The 14,441-nt window shown below is 42.0% G+C and overlaps 1 protein-coding gene across 1 annotated transcript in view; it reads right to left on the bottom strand.

The window, feature by feature from the left end:
* LOC140210625 (B-cadherin-like) overlaps positions 1-14,441 on the bottom strand; it is a 60,744-nt gene that overhangs the window by 26,873 nt on the left and 19,430 nt on the right. Inside the window, exons 3-4 of the mRNA XM_072279758.1 lie at positions 3,083-3,276; positions 1,349-1,507 (exon numbers count right to left, since the gene is read on the bottom strand). Of these exons, the coding sequence (XP_072135859.1) occupies positions 1,349-1,507; positions 3,083-3,276 (353 nt within the window). The remainder of the gene's footprint in view (positions 1-1,348; positions 1,508-3,082; positions 3,277-14,441) is intronic.

The following is a 14,441-nucleotide window of genomic DNA, read 5'->3' as shown; positions in this document are numbered from 1 at the left end:
TTAACTTCTCCCAAGTGTAATTTTAAGAAAAAAGAATTGTTACTCAGTAATGCAAAATATATGAATACATAAAACTAAGAACTGTGACTTCAGAAGAATGATGACCTGCACCTCTATCTTCTAAGCAATACTTCCTTGAAGTTTTTAAACAGAATTTTAAAAATGACACTCAAATCAAAAAGGTTTGATTAACATACATTAAGATGTTTCCCAGTTACTTGTAAGACACCCAGTAATTCTGTGTCATTGACAATTCTATTTCAAATATAACGAACAGACTTTGTGTAAAGAATTTACTCTGAACACAACGATTGGGTTCACTACACTTGTGAGGAAATTTACTTCTTTGTTTACTTATTGGGACACAGAGCAGTATAGGCCCTTACGGCACTTCACACTGCATCACCCAGCAACCCAATTTTAACCCTAGCCTAATCTTGGCACAATTTACAATGACCAATTAACCTACCAAACTGGTACACCTTTTGTCTCAGGGAGAAAACCAGAGCACCCGGAGGAAACCCATGCTGTCACGGGGAGAACATACAAACTCTTTACAGAGAGTGGCAAGAATTGAACCCAGGTCACTGGTAAAGCGTTGTGCCAACCTCTACACTACCCTGCTGCCCTAAATGCAGCTTTACGATGAGTAGTAACAGAGAGGTATGCTATAATTTCTTTCCACTTACTTGCAGAAAATCTGACGACTAGTTTAAATAATATTAGGGCCTCATAAGAGAAAATAAACTGAAATGCATGGCTTCAGCAAAATTTGAAATTACTGCAAAATATGAAATTAATTAGCATGGAATTTGTGGTCAACAAAGTGATGATCTTCATTGATAACCGTAAGGAAAGCAATTTATAAAGAATTAATGCCATCTCTGATATACCTGACCCTTTAACTAATGTCAATTGCTGTCAGATGTCACTTCTAGGAGACCTGACATCCAAAAACCATGTTAATTAACAGACTAAATCTTGTAGATAATAAGCCAAGAAATCAAAACAATTAAAACGTTTAAAACATTTCATACCACTTTTTATACATTTTACACAGAAAAGAACAATGGTCCTTGCACATGAAGCCGAGGTTACAGAAAGGTCATACACTTTATTAAAAAGCACAAGAATTTGAGTGACAGACAACACATCTGAATGACATTGACTGACAACTGACATGTGCCGCTCAGCACATCTCAGATTTGTGTGCTTGCTCAGTGAAAGGTAAAGCCTGAGCTAAGTCCTGGCAAGATGTGGGATATATATACACACACACACATATACATATATATATATATATATACCAACACAGAATTAAACTATAATTTCAACTATAAAGACAAACCTGTACAAGAAACTTCGGGAATGGGCCTCGCTCATTTTCTGGATGCTTGATAACTGGGATCACCCAATCTCGCTTCCTTCGTCTCAACGCAGAATGAGAAAACCGTGAAGGCCACATGAGCACTGGTACATCTGACTTGTCCTCTGCAGAACCTTTCACCTGTAGCTCAAAAATCAGAAGATAGTTTACAATTAGTTTACTACTTGTCTACTCTAACAGGTCAGCAGCAGATGTCATTTCATTGGCTCTTCACTCAATCCTGGATCATCTGTACAGCAAATCTACATACTACATCAGGATGCTCTTCATTGTCCACAGCTCAGTATTCAATACTATCATCCCCTCAAAACTAATCAATAAGCTTCAGTTCCTTGGCCTCAATACCTCCTTGTGCAATTGGATCCTCCATTTCCTCACTTGTAGACCCCAGTCAGTTTGGATTGGCAACAATATCTCCTCCACAATCTCCCTCAGTACAAGTACTAATTGGCTGTGTGCTTACTCCCCTGTTCTACTCAATTTACACTTAAGGCTGTGAGGCTAAGCACAGCTCCAATGCCATATTTAAGTTTGCTGATAACACCACTGTCATAGACAAATTCAATGGTGGTGATAAATCAGCACATCAGAGGGAGATGGAAAATCTGGATGAGTGGCACCACAACCCCACAATCTCTCACTCAATGTCAACAAACAAGACCAAGGAGATATTCCTTGACTACAGGATGAGGAATTCACAGGTCCGTGAGTCAGTCTTCATTAAAGGATCAGAAGTGGAGAGGGTCAGTAACTTTAAGGCCTCATTATCATTTCAGAAGATCTGTCCTGGGTCCAACATGTAAGTGCTATTATGAGGGAAGCACAGCAGAGACTTTACTTTCTTAGAAGTTTGCAAAGATTTGGCATGTCATCTAAAACTTTGACAAACTTCAATTGATGTGTAATGGAGAATATATTGACTGTCTGCATCACAACGTGGTATAGAATCACCCATGCCCTTGTACAGAAATGCCTACCAAAAGTAGTGGATACGGCCCAGTCCATCATGGGTAAAGCCCTCCCCACCATTGAGCACATCTACATGGAGCACTGTTGTTGGAAAGCAGCATCCATCATCAAGGACCCCCACCACCCAGGACATGTTCTCTTCTCACAGCTGCCATCAGGAAGGTAGTACAGAGACCTCAGGACCCACACCACCAGGTGTAGGAACATTTATTACCCTTCAACCATTAAGCTCTTGAACCAGGGAGTAATTTCACTCACCCCATCAATGAGCTGTTCCCACTGAACTGAACTCACTTTCAAGTAGTCATCATCTTATGTTCTCAATATTTATTGTATATTTATTATTTTTCCCTCTGTCTGGGTATTTGCACAGTGTTTACGCAGTAATGACTGTCTGCTCTGTTAGGTGTGGTTTTTCAATGAGTCTATTGTGTCTGTCATATTTACTGTGATTGCCTGCAATAAGATGGACCTCAGGGTGGTAAATGGTGACATTTTTGTACTCTGATAATAAATTTACTTTGAACTCATTCTACATTAAAAACCACAAATGCTGGATTTCACGATTTCACAACAACAATCATTCAAGTTGGAATGTTCCCATTCATCAATCATTTCATCAATTTATCAAACCCCATTAAAATAACTGTTTAACATTGCAACGCTTTGGCATTTACTTTGGTCATAACTATTCAACCATTCACTCCAAAATCTCTGATAAATTACCTTTTCACCATTTATTAGGACAGTAACGGCTGTTTTCCATGTATCTTCTGCCTTGCTTGATGCAACGATGATAAAGCTGGTTTGATTTGTTGATGGAACGTCACTAACAAGAACCCTTCCATCAGATTCCACTTGGAAAGAGGGATTATCTGTTTGGAATTCCAGGCCATTCTGTTCACTGCAGTTGAAGTGAACTACAAAAAGAAAAAGGAAAATAACACTTAAGCAGATCATCATCTGAACACTTACCTGACTAAATATTTCTACAGAAGAAACACCTTCATGCAAACTACAGATGTTAAATTATAACAGTGTACTTTGTGCTTGGATGACATAGACTTTGCACATTCTAAACACATGTCACAAGGGACAAAGATTTACCTTCTGATCGCCCATATTTCAATATGTGGCTCAAGCCTCCCACAGCTTTCACCAGAAACAGTTCTACGTAGAAGTGATAGAAATGACACTTTGCAACAGATTTCAAGATAATAGGAAATAGTGTATATGTAAGTCAGGAGGAGCAATACTTGGCAGATGCATGGGCTGCACGCCCAAGGTGTGGAAAGCAGTCAGCAGCATCCAGGGGGCATGTACTCAATACGGGAGAAGATGGGCCTGGCCCAGACTACAACACCGCAGAATACCATGGCATAGTAAACATTTGTAACTCAAGTTTCAGGGACCAGTGACACAAATCACAGGCAACCCCTGTGAATCTTTACCCTTGTTTCTAGGCTGGTCTGAATTCACTCTCCTCAGCAACTAATAGAAAGGGAAGGAGAGGCCAATATTAGCATCATGATGGAACAGTGCACGTTGAACAAAATGGCGTAACTGGGTATTGGATTTGGCTCGGGACTCATTCTTTTAATAATACAACCACAGGATAAGTAGCAGCAAAATAAGGCTATTTGGCTTCTCGTGCCTGCTCCACCATTTAATACGATAATGGTTGTTCCTGTCACCCTCATTCCCATCGACATCCAAACAGTATCAATCTTTGTCACTGATAGTGACTTTATTATTGTCACAGGCACTGAGGTACAGTCAAAGTAGATACAGAAGATCTATTCTGTCTCCCTTGGTTCAGTCCTTTGCCACCTCTGTCCGTGAAACTTCTCATAAGACCACAAGACCATAAGACAAAGGTGCAGAAGTCGACCATTCAGTCCATTGAGTCTGCTCCGCCATTTTATCATGAGCTGATCCATTATCCTATTTAGTCCCACTCCCCCACCTTCTCACCATAACCTTTGATGCCCTGGCTACTCAGATACCTATCAATCTCTGCCTTAAATACACCCAATGACTTGGCCTCCACTGCTGCCCGTGGCAACAAATTCCATAGATTCACCACCCTCTGACTAAAAAAATCTCTTCTCATCTCTGTTCTGAATGGGCACCCTTCAATACTTAAGTCATGCCCTCTTGTACTAGACTCCCCCATCATGGGAAACAACTTTGCCACATCCTCTCTGTCTCTGCCTTTCAACATTCAAAATGTTTCTATGAGGTCCCCCCTCATTCTTCTAAATTCCAAGGAATACAGTCCAAGAGCGGACAAACGTTCCTCATATGTTAACCCTCTCATTCCCAGAATCATTCTAGTGAATCTTCTCTGAACCCTAACCAACATCAGCACATCTTTTCTTAAATAAGGAGACCAAAACTGCACACAGTACTCCAAGTGAGGTCTCACCAGCGCCTTATAGAGCCTCAACATCACATCCCTGCTCCTATACTCTATTCCTCTAGAAATGAATGCCAACATTGCATTCACCTTCTTCACCACCGACTCAACCTGGAGATTAGCCGTAAGGGTATCCTGCACAAGGACTCCCAAGTCCCGTTGCATCTCAGAACTTTGAATTCTCTCCCCATTTAAATAATAGTCTGCCCATTTATTTCTTCTACCAAAGTGCATAACCATACACTTTCCAACATTGTATTTCATTTGCCACTTCTTTGCCCATTCTCCCAATCTATCCAAGTCTCTCTGCAGACTCTCTGTTTCCTCAGCACTACCGGCCCCTCCACCTATCTTTGTATCATCAGCAAACTTAGCCACAAAGCCATCTATTCCATAATCCAAATCGTTGATGTACAATGTAAAAAGAAGTGGCCCCAACACAGACCCCTGTGGAAAACCACTGGTAACCGGCAGCCAACCAGAATAGGATCCCTTTATTCCCACTCTCTGTTTCCTGCCAATCAACCAACGCCCTATCCACGTATGTAACTTTCCTGTAATTCCATGGGCTCTTATCTTGTTAAGCAGCCTTATGTTCGGTACCTTGTTGTAGGCCTTCCGAAAATCCAAATACACAACATCCACTGCATCTCCCTTGTCTAGCCTACTTGTAATTTCCTCAAAAAATTGCAGTAGGTTTGTCAGGCAGGATTTTCCTTTAAGGAAACCACGCTGAGGTCTGCCTATCTTGTCATATGCCTCCAGGTACTCCGTAACCTCATCTTTGACAATCAACTCCAACAACTTCCTAACCACCAATGTCAAGCTAACAGGTCTATAATTTCCTTTTTGCTTCCTTGCCCCCTTCTTAAATAGTGGAGTGACATTTGCAATTTTCCAGTCCTCTGGAACCACGCCAGAATCTATTGACTTTTGAAAGATCTTGCCAATGCCTCCACAATCTCCACAGCTATATCCTTCAAAATACAAGGGTGCATTCTATCTGGTCTGGGAGATTTATCTACCCTTAGACTATTCAGCTTCCTGAGTACTTTCTCTGTCGTAATTGTGACTGCACACACTTCTCTTCCCTGCCACCCTTGAGTGTCCGGTATACTGCTGATACCTTCCTCAGTGAAGACTGATGCAAAACACTCGTTCAGTTCCTCTGCCATCTCCTTACCTCCCATTACGATTTCTCTAGCATCATTTTCTATCTGTCCTATATCTACTCTCACCTGTCTTTTACTCTTTATATACTTGAAAAAGCTACTTGAAAAAGCTTTTAGTATCCTCTTAGATATTATTTGCTAGCTTCCTTTCATAGTTCAGCTTTTCTCTCTTAATGACCTTTTTAGTTTCCTTTTGTAAGCTTTTAAAAACTTCCCAATCCTCTGTCTTCCCACTAATTTTTGCTTCCTTGTATGCCTTCTCCTTTGCTTTAACTTTGGCTTTGACATCTCTTATCATGTCCTTGATCTTCTCAGTAACTTTCAGCTCCCTGGTCCTGACTGTTTCAACTTCACCATGGATGTTCAGTCCCTATACACATTTAACCCCCATCGAGAAGGGCTCAACGCTCTATGCTTCTTTCTGGACAAAAGAACCAACCAAACCCCCTCCACCACCACATTCCCCATCTGGGAGAACTGGTCCTCACCCTGAACATTTTTTCCTTCGGCTCTTCCACTTTCTTCAAACCTGAGGGGTATCCATGGGCACTCTCATGGGACCCAGCTATGCCCGCCTCTTCATTGGTTACATAGAACACTCTATGTTTAAAGCCTTTGCCAGTATACTCCAACTCTTCCTCCGCTACATTGACGACTGCATTGGTGCTGCTTCATGCACCCATGCTGAGCTCATCAATTTCATTGACATTGCCTCCAACTTCCATCCTGCCCTTAAGTTCACTTGGTTCATTTCTGACACTTCCCTCCCTTTTCCCGATCTCTCTGTCTCCATTTCTGGACACAAACTGTCAACAGACATCTTTTATAAACCCACGATTATCTCCACTATACCTCTTCTCACCCTATCTCCTGCAAACAATGCTATTCCCTTTTCTCAATTTCTTCTCCTCCACCCCATCAATTCCCATGTCACGGCTTTCCATTCCAGGACACTAGAGATATCCTCCTCCTTTAAAGAATGGGATTTCTCTCCCTCCACTATTAATTTTGCCCTCACCCGCATCTCCTCCATTTCCTAAACATCCGTGTTCACCCCATCTTCCCGTCACCTTAACAGTGGTGGGGTTCCTCTTGTCCTTACCTACCACCCCATCAGCCTCCGCATCCAACATATTATCCTCCGCAACTTCCAAACGGACCCCACCGTGAAACATCTTTACCTCCCCTCCCCCCCCACAGGAATCAGTCCGCCTGTGATTCCCTTGTCCATTCGCCCCTCCCCACTAATCTCCCTCATGGCACGTAACCCTGCAAAGTGGCCCAAGTGCTACCCCTGCACATCCACATCCCCCCTCACCTCAATTCAAGATCCTAGGCTGTCCATCCAGGTGAAACAATACTTCACCTGCAAATCTGCTGGGGTCATCCATCTCCCGATGCGGACTATTCTACAGTAGTGAGACCCATCGTAAATTGGGGGACCGCTTCGCCAAGCACCTCCGCTCCATCCACCGTAAGCGGGACATCCTGGTGGCCAAATATTTCAATTCTGATCCCCACTCCCTTTCCAACATGTTGGTCCTCTTGTACCAAGATGAGGCCAACCGCAGGGAGGGGGCAACATGTTATATTTTGTCTGGTTTGCCTCCAACTGGATGGCATCAATATTGATTTTTCCTTCCAGTAAACAAATTACCCTCCCCCTTCCTCTATTCCCCATTCTGACCTTATACCTCTTCTCCAAAGTTCCCTCTAAGGAGTGTGTGCGCTCACATATTTCGACATTAGTGCACAAAGGAATTTAAACAGAGCACAAAGGATTGTCACCCTCTACCTCGTTGGAATGTTAAGTACATTTCATGATCGTACACAATCACATTTCCTTTTCCAATTTCTGATGCGCATGGTGTTGGCAATGTGGTGGTTTGCAAAGATTTGTCAGCAGATTTTACATCTGGCTTATTTACCCTGTTTTTATTAAAGAAATTATTGATTCACTCTGTCAAATTCCAAAGAAGCAAAGGGCGTGGAGTGCAAAACGGACTGCTCGTTCATTTAAACCTTGGAATAGCTCCAGATTTACTTCCATTTAAAAATTCAATGTGCAGATGTTGTCCTTACTGACTTTTCTATTGACCTTTTCCCCTCCCCCCCCCCACTTTTTTATTCTGGCAACTTCCACCTTCCTTCTCAGTCCTGAAAAAGGGTCTTGGCCCGAAACGTCGACTGTTCACTCGTTTCCATAGATTCTGCCTGACCTGTGGAGTTCCTCCAACGTTTTGTGTGTGTTGCTTTGGATTTCCAGCATTTGCAGAATCTTGTGTTTATGAAGGGCCACAATGAGGTAGATGGTGAGATCAAGAGTGCATCTCTTTCATGCAAGAGTACCTTTCAAGAGTCTTTTACCAGTGTGACAGCAGCTGTTCTTCAGCCTGGTGGCGAGTTTTCAAGGTTTTGTATCTTCTTGCCAATGAAGGAGGGGAGAAGAGAGAATGAGACGGGTAGGAGGGATATTCAATCTCAATACGTTCTCATGGGTCACTCATGTCCCTTCCCTCTGAACTCCAACACCTTTCAATCTCTCAAACCTTAAAATGTAGTTTTTGTGTTTATCTTTCTGCCAAATTGAATAACCTCATTTTCCCCCTTTTTATTCCATATCCCATAATGTCACCGTTTCAATCCCAATGATTTTCAGGCAAAGGGAGTCGCCAATTACCACTGGCAAAGGTTGGGAAAATATAGGCAGTGGTGTGCCAGGGGCTTTCACATTTTTCAGTTTATTTACATTATTTGAGCAAATGATGCTGAAGGAACGGTTGATGAATTTGCAGACAACACAAAGGTGGATATTTCAGATGAAGACCCTGTTCAGCACTTATGAAAGCAAGATAGTCTGTAGCAGAGAGGTGTGGTGGAACAATAACAATATAACAGAATTAAATTAAATCATTTGTGCGTATAAAGTCAGAATCAGAATCACATTTAATATCACCAGCATACGTTGTGAAATTTGTTAACTTTGCGGCAGCAGTGTTGATAATGTTGTGAAGTGTGGGTGACAGTGTCTGACTAGGAAACACATCAGTGTATGAATGAAAGGAAAAAAGGAAGAGAGGACTGGCAAATACAAACGAACAGCCCTACTACAAGCTGAAAGATGGAGCAAATGACCTGAATCTGGAAAATTCGGTATAAAGTCTTACAGGCTGAAACAAGCCCAGATGAAAGATGAGGTATTGTCCATCACATGAACAAGTGCAATGGAATGTATTTTGTAAAGTTAAATACGTGTTGAATGCACACAGGAAAAGGTAGATTCAGGATTCAACATTGTTTAATGTCATTTCCTCTACACAAGTGTAAAGGAGCTCAAAGTAATTATTACTCTGCACCGATGCAGCACAAAAAAGAAACTCCCACACCAATATAAAGAATACAATAGTAATAAAAAACACAATAGATATAAATACATAAGATAATTATAGACATAGATTGATTGTATGTCGATAAGGTGATGCTAGGCTGTACGTAAGGTGACTGACAGGAAACAATAAAGTAGTGGTGGAGGTGTTGATTAGTCTTACTGCTTTGGACAAGTAAACGTTTTTGAGTCTGGTGGTCCTGGTGTAGATGCTATGTAGCCTCCTCCCTTATGGCAGTGGGACAAACAGTCCCAGTCTGGTATGAAAACACCAATACACTTGAACGGAAAATCCGACGAAAAGCAATGGATACGGCCAATTCCATCATGGCTAAAGCTCTCCTCATCATTGAACACATCTACATGAAGTGTGGTCACAGGAAAGCAGCATCCATCATCAGGAACCCCCAGCACCCAGGACATGGTCTCTTCTCACTGCTGCCATCAGGAGCCTCAGGACTCACACCACCAGTTCTTACCATTCAAACATCAGGCTCTTGAACCAAAGGGGATAATTTCACTCAGCTACACTTGCCTCATCATTGGAATGTCCCGCAACCTATGGGCAGACTGTCAAGGACTCTGTTATCAATATTTATTGCTTATTTGTTTATTATTTCTTTCTTTTGTCTCTGCATAGTTTATTGTCTTTTGCACACTGGCTGACCACCTAGAGCTGAGCTGTTGTACACACTCAGAATACCAATCAAGCTTAATATCACAGGGATATATCAAGAAATTTGTTGTTCTGCGGCAGCCATATATCGCAATACATAATAATAAGAAGTACAATTAAGTAAGTAGTGCAAAAAGAGAGGGAAGGATACAGAGTTGGTGTTCGTGGGTTCATTGTTCATTCAGAAATCTGATGGCAGAGGGAAGAAATTGCTCCTGCAACACTGAGTGTGTGCCTTTGGGCTCCTGTACCTCCTCGCTGATGGTAGCAATGAGAAGAGGGCGTTCCTGGATGATGAGGGTCCTTAACAATGAATGCTGCCTCTTTGAGGCATTGCCTTTTGAAGATGTCCCAGATGCTAGAGTGTCTCATGCCTATGAGGGAGCAAACAACTTTCTGCAGCTTTTTCCAGCCCTGTGCAATGGCCCCTCCACACCTGACGTGATGCAACCAGCCACATACACTGAGGATTGTTATCGTACAGGTGTTCCTAAACTTTATGTGCACAGGGGATGTTTGCCCTCGTGATGCCTAAGGTGAGGTTTCTCCTGGCTGCTCTGAGAGCTGTTCTGTCACCTGGACATTTCGTAGAAGTGTGCCCCTGCATTCAGCCAGGGCTTCTGTTTGGGCTGTGTCTGACCATTCCCGAGATATCAATGTAATCCACAAACTTACTGATGACAGAAGAGGCATATTCCTCAAGGTCTGTTTGTGGCAGCCTCCTTGCGTTGGAAGTGTTAACACAGGGTGACAGGGCAGTTAGTATGTTACGTTACAACTTTACAAATTGCTGGTTAGGCTGCACTTGAAGTACCACGGGCAGCTCTGGATAAGGATGTGACTGTGCTGGAGAGGGTGCAGAGGAGATTCACCAGGACTTTACCTGCATTTGAAGACTTTAGTTATGTGGAGAGATTGGATAGACGGGGTTTCTTTATCCTGCAGCAAAGGAGGCCGAGTAGTGACATGAGGGAATTTTTCTGTTACAGCATATTCTGGTCTTAGGCTATACAGCAAATTATTAACTTCAGCAACCAATCAGAATATGGACTGTAGATCAAATTTAAAATGTAGCTCTGGACAATAGGTTCCTAGAGCTGTGAAAATAGCAGTTAATTGAAAAACCAGAAAATGTTGATTAACAATGTCTGGAGTGTGGGTGCAAAGAAGGAGGTGTGAAAGTTATAGGAAATTCAAAGGATACATTGTAGATACATTGTAAATATAGAATTGTCCTTTGGTTTTTAGCATATAAAATGTCATGTAATGTTGGGTCAAACAGGCCTCTTCCTCTGAAAGGGTCTCAATATGATGCCTTCTGTGTCTCATTTTATTGAATAAAAGACGACTTCATATCTACCAGTTGTGTGACTCCAGTGACTGTGTTCACATTACAACAGGGCAAGTTTAAGAGAGCCACAGCAGACTGTCAAAACGTTTTCCCACTGTAAGGATATTAAACAAAAACGAGAAAGCACATTTTTAAGATGAAAGTTGAGAGATTTAATGAGGATCTTGGGGATGTTTTTTTAAACACAGCGGCCCACATCTACAACACACTACCAGAGGCGGTGATGGAATCAGATAGAGTTATTATATTTGAGGTATTTATATAGATATTTACATCGATCAATAGGGAGCAGACGGATACAGTCCTAACCTGGGCAGGTGGGATGACTGTAGAGGAACAAAAGGGTCACCATGAACATGATGGGCCGAAGGGCCTGTGTCTGTCCAGTTCTGTGGCTCTAGGTTTGTTAGCAGCAAAACACTTACTGACAATAAAAATTTTCTATAAAATCACAGACAGGAGATACATTTTGACAATAATGTAACCAAATAATAATATAAAATTCAACGAAAGGGTTTCTGGGAGTGTTCAGTGCTGGGAAAGTGAAAGAGAAAATCCATGGTACCTTGAGGAAACTGACAGACCATTCCCTGACTTTCAATTCCAGCTCTAGTCTCAGATCTTCCCATCTTTGTAATCCCATCCACTACCTTTAGCCTCCATGGAATACAAGCCCTTGTAATTCTGCCCCTCCTGTAATCCACATCAGATAGTTACGCCTTCAGCTTTCAAGGCACCAATTGTAGTTCCAGAGAAAAGAGACCAATGTCCAATGCTGAAACATTTTTATTACCTATAGAATTGTCATGTGCCAGACCTTTCTGTTCACTATAACTCCACCACACGGCTAATTGCCTGGTGTTGCCACATGGTACAAGACAGGTGTGGAGCACCTGTCACCTGACCACAACAGCCATCTCCAGCATGTCATTTTAACCCTCTTTCCCCTTTCCACACCCACCTATCTACCCTTTGCCTTCTCTATAGCTTCAGAGAAGCTAAATGCAAATCAGGAGTATATAGCTTGTGTATCACATTGATAGCTGGCAACCCAATGTTATAAATGCTGAATTTTCCGATTTCAGACCCTGAAATTCCCTCCCCATCTTTTGCTACCAATCATCTCCCTCCCCTGGTTCTAAATGCCCATCATCACTTTCAAACCCAATTTTACCCAACACCTACCAGCATCTACCCCATCCCCTGACTTGGACTTATCTACACCTGCACACTTTGCTCTTCCCTCAGCAGTCCCGATTCACGGTCTCCACTCGAACAATCAGCACTTTTGCCTCCACAGATACCGCACCAGTTCTTTCAGTGTTCTGTTTTTTGTTCCAGATTCCAGCATCTGCAGTTTCTTTTCTCTTGCTTTGAAAATATATTGAAGCCTTTTGCACTCCCACCTATCCTGGGTCAAAATATTCTGCATAACACCTTAAGCTTTCTAACAATTCTAAACCAACCCTTAACATTTCCCTCTCTAAGAGATTTACAACTTGTGACTAAGCACTGTGAAGCAGCCCTGCAAGGTCCTAATAAAATTACAAGAAATCTGGTGGTGTATTTTTTATAAAATAAGTTCAGTATAATTATGATTAATTTTTCATCACATGCAAGCCAATTAAAAATAAATTAACTAACTGATTGATGTTTGGTAGAAACCTCCATAGATAAAGACGCCCATCTGAAAATTTCAAGTGCATTTGCTCAAAGGCAGGCTACCATATTCCTGGAATCTGTTTTAATTGCTACCAATTAGTTTGTGGTTGATTGACTGAGGTCATTCCACTATAATCTCCACTTTTGAATTAGGTATTAGTATTGTAAACTTGCCGTCCCAACCACCGAGGGCAGCAAGTGTGTGGGAACACCAGCCCACATTCTCCTGACTACCACCACCATTCCCTCTTCACTGCTGAGTCCTGAGATTCCAAGCCCAATAACATTATGGGACAAACTTTGCTTGACCTTGTGATGATGGCACATCAGGGATTCCACTTTTTGAGGGGAGTGAGGCATGCGAGGCTCCCCTACCCATTCTAAAAAGTTTCTACAGGAGCACCATTGAGGCTGTCCTGACTGGCTGCATCATTGTGAGGTACAGAAACTCCAAGGCATCAGACCGCAAGACCTGACAGAGGAGAGTAAAACCTGCCAAGAGGATCATGGGGTTTTCCTCCCTCCTATTTGTGACATTTACCCAGAGCAAAGGGCTTGAGGCATTGATGAGGTTCCCTACCACCATCCCAAAATACCCTTCACCCACTACCATCAGGAAGGGGATGCAGAAGCATCATGAGTAGGACTGCCAGACTGAACGCAACTCAAGGTGCATGTAGTGCACAGCACAGGTAAACAGAAACAGTACAGAAAACTGCTCACTGTCCTATTTATTAGTCTCACAGCCTTGGTAACAGCTGCTTCCCTCAGGCTGTGAGACTAATGAGTACCATGCCACCACTGAGGTCTTGTCATTAGGACAGTAAACTCTCTAATGTACAGTTTACATGTGCTGTGTACTACATACACTTTGAATTATATTTGATGTATTACCAGTACTATGCAAACATCTTAGATATATATATAGCTAGGGTGCCTAAGGCTTTTGCACAATAGTGTATATTGCATCTTTCTAGTTACCAAATAACACTTAATACTGCTGAGCAAATACAAAGCTAAGTCCTTTTATTTCTGTTTTCCAGTCACCTTCCTATTTTAACCAACACACAGTATTATCCCAAGTCTTGGGCAACCTAGCTGTATACTTGCACCTAAGACTTTTGAACACTACTACATTTAAGGTAATATTTTGTTTTATGTGCTGTATGTGATACATATTTTGTGGGTGTAGCATGGTCCAGTGGAATATTATTTCATTTGGTTGAAGACAGTCAGATGACAATAGACTTGAACCTGAACAAATGCTAACCTTGCCGGTGATAATCACCTCCAACAAGGAAACAATTTATTTTGCTTTCAAGATAAATGCAAACCTGAACTAAAACCAAACAGCTGTAAAAACTCAGCAAATTAGAGAGCACTGGTGCAGAAACAGCAAATATTTCAGGTTGCTGAAAGA

This window comes from Mobula birostris, chromosome 15 (assembly GCF_030028105.1).
Source record: "Mobula birostris isolate sMobBir1 chromosome 15, sMobBir1.hap1, whole genome shotgun sequence".
Classification (NCBI taxonomy): domain Eukaryota; kingdom Metazoa; phylum Chordata; class Chondrichthyes; order Myliobatiformes; family Myliobatidae; genus Mobula; species Mobula birostris.
This window is presented reverse-complemented; position numbering and strand designations above follow the sequence as displayed.